The 8,918-nt window shown below is 60.3% G+C and overlaps 1 protein-coding gene across 1 annotated transcript in view; it reads right to left on the bottom strand.

Annotated features, from left to right (window-relative positions):
- Positions 1-8,657, bottom strand: part of IKBKE (inhibitor of nuclear factor kappa B kinase subunit epsilon) — a 22,121-nt gene extending 13,464 nt beyond the window's left edge. Inside the window, exons 1-11 of the mRNA XM_034667665.1 lie at positions 8,412-8,657; positions 7,745-7,834; positions 5,917-6,034; positions 5,060-5,200; positions 4,538-4,667; positions 3,678-3,859; positions 3,007-3,167; positions 2,085-2,195; positions 1,625-1,804; positions 857-1,053; positions 6-89 (exon numbers count right to left, since the gene is read on the bottom strand). Of these exons, the coding sequence (XP_034523556.1) occupies positions 6-89; positions 857-1,053; positions 1,625-1,804; positions 2,085-2,195; positions 3,007-3,167; positions 3,678-3,859; positions 4,538-4,667; positions 5,060-5,200; positions 5,917-6,003 (1,273 nt within the window). The 5' untranslated portion in view covers positions 6,004-6,034; positions 7,745-7,834; positions 8,412-8,657. The remainder of the gene's footprint in view (positions 1-5; positions 90-856; positions 1,054-1,624; positions 1,805-2,084; positions 2,196-3,006; positions 3,168-3,677; positions 3,860-4,537; positions 4,668-5,059; positions 5,201-5,916; positions 6,035-7,744; positions 7,835-8,411) is intronic.
- Between the last annotated feature and the right edge of the window lie 261 nt (positions 8,658-8,918).

Below are 8,918 nucleotides of genomic sequence, written 5' to 3'. Positions count from 1 at the left end.
CCTGCCACCCGCACCGCCTCTCACCTTGGAGGTGGTGTAATCTGACTGCAGGTCCACTTTGGGGAAGAACTTGGGGATGTCCTGAGCCGCTGCAGACAAAGACCCTGTCTGAGGGGGCTGCCCGTGTGTCCCAGACAAACCCTAAGTTCATCTTCGCTTCCTCCTCACTCACACCCACCCTCACCCCGTCTTCCACCGCCAGTTCCTTACCTTGCGCAGAGACTCCCCAAGCCTACATAAAGCACGCTAAGTGCTTCTTTACAACTGCAGCCCCTCACTGCCCCCTCGTGTCCTCTTTGGAGAACTACACACAGCCTCACGCCCAAAGTCCCAGAAACAGCCAGAAAATGGGCTAAAACGACCCTCATACCCAGGAGTTTCAAGGTTAATCCCCCTTCCCATCATTGGAGCCCTTGAGAAGGAGGATGAAATTGGCATCATTCAAAGGAGAAGGGATGATACTTTTTCTAGGACTTGGAAGATAAAACTCTGGACCCCTGACCACCTTCCCTTCTCTCCAGCACCTTGGGCTCCTGCTTCCTCCAACCCAAACGACTCTCGGCTTTCCCACCCATTGCGGAGCTTGTGGAAATCATATTAAATCCTGGTCTCCCTGTTTGCACTGAAGCATCCTTCACAGCTCTCTGCACACTGCGAAGCCCAGGCAGGTCGAGCCACAAGCCTGAGTCACATGGCATTTCAGAGGCGTGGGAGACTTAGAGGCCAGACCTGCTTTCTGCACACTGTGGGCCCCAAGAAACACCCACAAAAGACATTAATCGATATCCTGGATCATAAACCCCTGCCCCTTACGGAATGTGAGAGGGAGAAACGATCCAGCCAGGGCGCTACTCACGGTCCCTGAAGGCCAGCCCCTTGGGAGTCTCACTGGCCGTGCTCAACAGCGTCAGGGGGCTGCTTGTGGTCGTGTGGGCGATGTGTTGTGCTGACAGGCTGGGCTCAAGGATGCAAAGGTGACCCTCGAAGAGGTACTCCTGGTGCTGGGGGGCCACCTGGGTCTGCTCATACACAGCCTCCAGAAAGATGGCTATCCTAGACACACAAGGGGTTCCGGTGGGGGGGGAAGGGAGAGGACAGGAAGTGTCAGCAGGATATGGCGTCCAGGTGACCCAAACCCCAGCTCAGTCTTCATCCACGGAGAAGGCTCAGCTTTTTGAAGGGAGGGACCAGGTGATTGCCTCTCTTATCAAGGGTGGGGAGACAAAGGTTAGAGCTCGTGTTTGACTGGAGCGGATGAGGACAGAGTAGGAACGCAGGAGCCTCAACACCCGGCCGCGGCCTTTGTACCCCTTCCGGCAACACTCCCACTAAAATTCACCTTGAATTTTAGCAATAAAGGGTTCTCTGAGCAATACATTTGGGAAACACGCTGCCCCCCCCACACATGCACACAGGCACCCCTCAGATTCCTAATGCACGTGAGCATGGGGAAGGCTGCTGAATGTTGGGAGTCCAGCAGCAAGAAGAACTGCTGAACTTTGTGGAACTAGTATTTTCCAAACTCACGTTGGACCCGGATGCTCTCCTATCTAAACAGCCCACAGACTGCTGCCTAGGGTAGAGAAGGTTCTCAGGCTTCTGCCGCTCCCTCTCCCGCACTCACGTGTTGTGGGCGTGGATGTAGACGTGGTGCAAAACGGCCTGGGACAGGGAGAACACGTGCACAACGACTCGCTGCAGGATGTCGCTGGTCTCCGCAAAGAACTGGTCGAAGCCCCAGCACTTGGCCTGCTCCACCTCCAGGATGTTGGCCAGGATGGGCACCAGCTGGGTCTGCAGCCCCCTGGACCACAGCACATGGAGACGGTCAGCCACCAGGCCCCGGACTCCTCTTTGAGTAGGTCACAGGGCGTTCTGTGAGAGCTAGGACCCGGGCGGTGGGGCATGGCGGGATGGGGAGGGGGAGCTGGACAGACCCAGTCCGGCATCCAGATGGGAAAGCTGCGGCCTGACAGGGAACGTGGTATACCTGAGCCAACCGGGTGCAAGGGGCCCAGTGCAGTAGGGCCTGCCTCTCGGCAGGGGGCAGGGAAGCCAGCCCGGACTCAGGTCTGTCTACTCACACGGACAGGCGGCAGGTGACAGGGAGGCTGTAGCTCCACTCCAGGGGCCCGTTCTCCCGCCTCTGAGCGCCTGCGATGGCGCCGGCCGGCTTCTCCGTGGTGATCCGGTACCTGGGGTGAGGGAGGACCGGGTCAGCGGGACCCCTAGCCCATCGCACATCAAGGGATGGCACACTCAGCATGGAGGGCTCTCGGAGCACTGGTTCAAATCAGCCGGCCGCTCCGAATTAGCCTGGAGATGTCAAGCTCTCCACTCCTTTCCAGTGCCCGCACCTCCTCGTCGGACCTGCCTCTGCCCCTTTGCCCTGGCTGTGCTCCACTTCACCAACCCTCCCCTCCCTCCCAAGTCCAGCCTTCCCTGAAAGCCCCCGCCTTGTCGGTCTCCTTCCCCTTTCCCTAACCTAATCAGGGTTCCACACGGCTGGACCCCTGAGCCGAGGGTGGGTGTTTCGACCTTTCCACGAATCCCCCTCAAACCTTTTCTGCTCTGGGCGGTGCCCTCAGTGAGAGCAGCCACTGTCTCCAGCTACTTCTGGCTCTGACTGCAGGACACCTGGGAAGGCCTTGCTCCCGGGATCAGGAGACTGGGTCCTTGCCACCCCGCTTTGCCCCTGGCAGGCTCCGCGATCTTGGGCATGTCTATTTTGGAGCCTCAGCTGAGGTGGGTGAGACACACACATTCGGAGGGAGCGGAGGGAGCACTAGAGAGGAGCACGGAGCTAAGATAAGGGACTCATTCCCATCAGTCAGGGCAGGCCCAGCTCCTTGTTTGACTGGCTGAGGACCAAGGATTGGAAAGGTGCCTGGGTGGGGGTGGACCCAGGAGGACCACAGAGTGAGGAGAAAGAGGAGACACAGCAGGGACTGGTGGGGGAAGGCCCAGGGTCCGACCCTTCTCCTTCCCTGCCGTGGCCCACCGTACATCATCTCCTTGTTGCGTCGTGGCCCACCAAAGGGGATGAAGGGCAGGCTGCCAGTGGCGGCGTGGTACAGGGTGACCCCAATGCTCCAGAGATCCACAGTCACCCCGAATGTCTTCTGCTGGGGCTTGCGAAGCACAGCCCGCTCATACATGTCGGGGTGCTGCCGGAGAGAGAACCAATGAGCAGCCATGGAGGGGGAGGGTGGGCAAGGGCCTGAGCCCCCATCCATCAGACCTCCTTCCACCACCTTCCAGTGAAAACAGAACTATCAGAACCATCTCCTTCGTCCTCTCAAGAACTGGTGGAGTTAGCCCACCCAGCGCATTTCTATCTGCCCACCCTCCGCCCTGGGGAAAGTGGTGACCAGTGGTGCCCCCTCCTTGGCAAGGATCGTATCAAGGAAAGAACTGTACAAGGGAGACCCGGGCAGGGGGCCTGGGCAGGGACAGGCCAGCAGGGAGACCCAGGCAGGCTGCAGAATCACCTTTGCCGTCTTAGGGAACAGAATAGATTCTTCTGGCTGGGGCGCAGAGGTGATGTGTACCTTGCCCCAGGTGGGGGGACTGGACAGAGCCCCTCAAGGGGGCTCCGAGAGAGTCACAAGTTGACGGGCAACTAGCTGTAAGGGCGGGCCCTCCGCGTGGGGGTGGGTCCCCAACATCCCACTCACCAGGTACTCCTCAGTGCCATAGACAGAGACAAACTTCTCGTCGTCGTCTAGCTCCCGGGCGGCCCCGAAGTCCGTGAGCTTGTAGATGCTCTGCCCCTCCTCCCCCATGAGACGCATGATATTCCCAGGCTTGATGTCGCGGTGGACGATGCCATTCTCCCGCAGGTGGTTCATGCCAGCCACTGGGGAGAGGGAGTGCTGCTAGCTCTCTGGCCAGGAACAGCTCAGCGCCTGGGGCCCATTTGGGGCAGAAGGCTATCCCTGGGTCCAGACAGAGAGCTCACAGGGGCTGACAGGGCTGCAGGAAAAGCACGAGGACAGAGATGGGCACAGGACAAAGGAAGGGGGTTCCAAAGATGTGGGTGCTGATGTTCCACCAGGATTCTCCAAGAAATCAAGAGGGATGGTGGCTCTGCCTCCCCAAGGATGGGACGCCCCTTCCTGTCTGATTTATTTTTAAAAACTGTAACAAAATAGACCTCACACAAAATTTACTATTTGAAGCGTGCAGTGCGGTGGCATTAAGCACGTGACCAGTGTGGTGTAACCAACACCACCACCCACCCCCAGAATTTTGTCAGTGGCCCAAATAGGAATTCTCTGCTTTAAAAAAAATGTTTTTAAGCTGGAGTTTTAAACAGCTGATTAGCAGGAATCAGACACTCGGATTCTATCCATTCATGAGTGTCTGTCTTAGGTCTGTGAATGGAGAGCCTCTGAAGCACAGAACATCTTCTGGGTTTGGGAAACCATCTCAGAAACGTCAGACCCTCTGGGACTTCGCCTTCCACTGAGGGCAGGGCCCATGGCGGGTCTGACAGGGACGGGGGCTTCCTGGTGGGGGTCGGGGAGGGGCTCACCCACACAGCGCAGCACCACCAGAAACTCCTCCTCGGGCAGCCCGAAGGCATTCTCGGGGCTCTCGAGCACGCTCAGCAGGCTCCCACTAGAGCAGTACTCCATCACCAGCACCTTCTGCCGGCTGCCCCCCTGTGGGGGGGCGGACAGAGAGAGGGAGTCTTGGGGTGGAAGGCAAATCTCCTCCCCTTCCATCACTATTGGGGGGGGCACCAGCTTTCTCAAGAGGTGTGACTCAGCCTAGAGCCAAAAACCCCCATTCTCTAGGTCCCAGCTTCTGGCCTGGCCTTTCCTCCTTGGCCTCACAGTGACCCCCATATACCTGAGCCCAAGGTCACCTTTTCCAGGAAGCCCTCTTTGATTGGACCCTACTTCCCATCTTTGCTTCCCCATGTACTACTCTCACCCCAGCATTCTTTCCTCCAAGCACATGGCCACGTCGCTATTATTATGTGACCCGATTCTTCCCAGCCCATAAGTGTCAAGGACGAGACCACCTCCCTCTGCCCAAGCCCTGGACCCACTGTCTCCTCCACCGCGAAGAGCTTGACGATGTTCTGGTGGTTCAGCTTTCGCAGGACCTCAAACTCCCTCACCTGCACCTCGTGCGGGCGCAGGTAGCTGGCCGTGTTGAAGACCTTCACAGCAACCAGCTCCCCGGATTTCTGCCATGGGGGATAACATAAGTCCCACTCCTGCCTTGGGGAGCACACATACTCCCCTGGGGCCTCTGTGTAGCTTCTCCCACCCGCCCACCACCAGACATGAGTGAAGACGGCCTGGTTGGGGCAGGGGGCTCCCACCCTCAGCTCCATCCCCTACTCAGAGAGAAGACGGCCCAGTCCAGCACTGGGTGGGGATGAGGGCTTGCTGCCCCTGATGGCACAGGTGCAGGGGATGGTTTGTTGCTGCTATTACCATTTCTATCGACGACCACACAGGCAGCCCACTCCCTGGTGCCCGCAGCAAAGCTGGGACGAGCACCTGCTCTGGCCCCGGCTCTTGAGACAAGACTGTGCGATACGTCTCACATAGTCCATACAGAGCTCCCAGTCAGTACAGAGCTGCGACGAAGGCAGGTAAATCCAAACAAGCCCCACTTCCCAACTCCGCTATTCCTACATTTGCTGCCGCCTGCCCAGGATGACGGCTTTGGGTCTTCCTCTCTCTCTCTCTCCAGTCCCAAACTGTGCCTGACAGAAGCGCCATCCCAAGGAGCCCTCCACAGCTCCCCAGCCCTCTTCCCAAAGCCATAGCGTCCCCCGGCTCCAGGGTGTGCTAGGCCCCTGCCTCGCCACACACCACCCTTGCTGCCCACCAAGGGCTGACAGGGCCCAGACCTTGCCCAGCCCGAGGGGGCCTGGCCAGGGCTGTGTCCTACCTTGTTCCGGGCCTTGTACACGCTGGCAGTGGCGCCCTGGCCCAGCAGGTCGTCCGTGTGCCACAGGTAATTGACGGTGCTCTGCATTGCCTGCCCCGGCTGGCTGGCCGCCTTAGGCCTACGGAAAGAACATACTGGGTCTGGGATTCCATTCCCGCCCTGGGCCGGACACGGGTTGCCTGACACGGAGCAGTGCCCAAGACCATCCCACAAAGGGGTCCGATGTGGCCATTCCAGAGGCAAGGGGATGGAGGAAGTGTGAAGCTCAGAAAGGTTAAGAAACTTCTCCAAAAAAAAGTGCAGCCACTGGGACCATCAGTCCACAGCCCGCGCCCGTCCCGCCACAGGGCACTCCACCTGTCCTCGCTCCTGGTCTTCTCCAACCCGCTCCCCAGAGGCCATTCAGCAGAGACAGACCTCTTTCTCTGTTACCTCTCCCACGCACTGAGGATTCTGGGTTTTTGGCATCCAGGCCTGGGATTGTCCCAGGAAGCAGAAATAGTGCTTGAAGGAAGGGCCCCAGGTCAGGCAGCGTCAACCACACCACCACAAATCTCCAGGATTGCAACATGAGCCTGGAGCCCTTCCCCACCCACTTGCCTGGGCCCACCACTTCCTGCTGCTGTGAGCGAACAGCTGCACAGGCGGCCAGTGTGGCCAGGTCAGCGCTGCTCTGGAGAGGACCGCACTCACTGCAGCAGGGGTGTGCATGTGTGAGAGAGAGAGAGAGAGACAGGGTGTGTGTGTGTGTGCGCGCGCGTGCACGTGCCTGTGGAGGGGGGCAGGACACCATCAAATCCAAGAGCTCAGGAGCCCTAGGGAGAATCTGAAACCCTCTACAACTCGATGCCGCATCTTTGCCCCCATCCTGTTCTCTCCAAAGACCAGTTCCTCTAAAGCAACTGGCTCCAGAGAGTGTAGCCCCAGAGAGTAAACTCAAATCCTCTCTGAAAAACAGGGTCAGGGCTGGTCTTAAGGGGATAAGTGGGAGAAAGAGCTTAAGAAGGGCCACCACCTCTTGAATATGCTCTAGACAGGGCTTTCTTCACCTTCTAGCATCTGCTAGGTTCTCAACCCTAGGGTCACTGCAGCTGGAATCCCACAGTTCCTTAGCTTTCTTTAAGCCTTCTCTCTGCCATCTTTTTTAAAATGAAAATCTTGAGAACATCAATTCCTTGAACCAGCAGCCACTTGAAGAGACTCCGTGGCCAAGTCCTAGTTTCAGAAAATGTATTCATGTTTGCATTTTCCAGAAGCAACTGAGATACAGAGAGACTCCGTGAAGACAATATAATAGCTCAGTTTGAATGAGTTGATCAGATAAGTCCCCCACCCCCTCACCCCAGAGGCTTAATCATGATGCCAGCAGGCCTGGGGATGGGAAGCCTGGCAGAGCACCCTGAAGTCAAGGCCAAGGAAGGGGTCCAGTCTGGGGAGCCCGTGGACAGCAGACCACCTTCATAATCCTCCCCAGGGCTGGTCCTCCACGCTGGCCCTGGTGCTGGGGGCAGGGCACAGCTGCAGACCGGGGTGGGGGAGAATGCACAATGTTGTGCAAAAGGCAGAGGGAAGGAAGCCCCGTCCTAGGTTCTACTCCTGGTCCTGCCAGGGCTGTGCCCAGGAGCTGCTGGCTGGCACGTCTGGTCGGCTGTGCGAGCTCTGCGGCCCCCAGCTCAGCACCGGGTGCAGAGAAGGCTGCTCTCCTTCCGCGGCGGTTGGATGAATGAGGGTGGGCGGCGGAGCCAGGGCGCCCTCTGCCCCACCCACCGCCGCCACTCCTCCTCCTCCTCCTGGTCCTGGGGGCTCTCCTGCGGCCAAACGCACTTACCCCGCGCTCCGAGCAGCCGTGGATCAGGCAGAGACTGTCCTGGGCCAGTGTCTGTTGTGCTTTCCGTCTGTGGCGAGTCCAGGAGCCGAGCTACACCGGAAAGAGGAGGGCGGAGGAGAGGCACCCCTCGGTGCTGTTTGATGGTGCGGTGTGCTTCTCAGCCTCCGTCAGAGGCCGCCGGCCCCAGCCCTTTAACCCTTTCCTGTCTGTCACCCTCCCCCACAGCGCCGGGGCTTTCCATGTCCCCAGCGGCTCCGGGAGACTTGCCTCCCCTCTCCCCGGGACGGGCGCCGGGGAGAACGACCCCAGGTGGGGCGAGGGCAGGCCCCCCGGAGCCGGGCAGGAGACGAGCGCCGAGGTAGAGGGTGAACGCGGCGCCGGGCGCTAGGAAGCAGAGCCCAGAAAGGGAGCGCGGTAGGCGGGTGGCCGCCCTCCTCCCTGCCACGGCCCTCCCCGCCTCTCTCTGGCCTCACGCAGCCCTCCGTAGGGTGACCGCCGCAGACCGCACGCGGGGCGCTGCCGGGGTCCCCAGAAGCGGCAGAGGGAGGCGCCACGGGGCCGGGAAAGCTCTGGCTCCGCGCCCGCAGCCCGGCACTGCGCGCGTCGGCCGCCGGGTGCCGGCCGCCGGGTTCCAGCCCCCGCTGCCTGCCCGCTCGGCACCACTCACCCCATCTCGGCCGTGGGACTGGCAGGCTGGTGGGAGCGCGTGGCACCCGCCGAGCTTTCAGGGCTCGCTGTCATCCACGGGCTGGGCGCACAGCATCCTGGCGGCCGGGGCCGCAGGGACCCCGAGGCTGGGCCGGCCGGAGGGGCCGGTGCCACCCCTGGAGCGGGGAGGGCTGGAGCGGAGGTTTCCTCCGCGGCTCCCCCCGGGCGGGCGCTACTCGGCCGGGAGCCGGCTCTGCGCGCGCACACTTCCTGATTGTGCTCTTTCTCTCTCTTAAAGGGACAGCGGCGGCGCGGCCGCCTCCGCCGCCCGACAGGAAGGAGAAAGGATGCTCTGAGCTGCCCAGTGGAGGCGCCGGGACCCGAATCCGAGCCACAGAGAGGCCGGGACCCGAGGCCGGGTGCCCTTTGGGCATCTGCAGTCCACCGGAGCAGGGAAGTCCAGGACTTGGCCCACAGTCAACCGAGAAGGTTGGGCAAGTTAACCCAGTGGAGAGCCGCCTGGGAA

Source organism: Ailuropoda melanoleuca, chromosome 8 (assembly GCF_002007445.2).
Source record: "Ailuropoda melanoleuca isolate Jingjing chromosome 8, ASM200744v2, whole genome shotgun sequence".
In the NCBI taxonomy this organism is placed as follows: domain Eukaryota; kingdom Metazoa; phylum Chordata; class Mammalia; order Carnivora; family Ursidae; genus Ailuropoda; species Ailuropoda melanoleuca.
The sequence above is the reverse complement of the archived record's forward strand: the minus strand, read 5'-3'. Positions and strand labels throughout refer to the sequence as shown.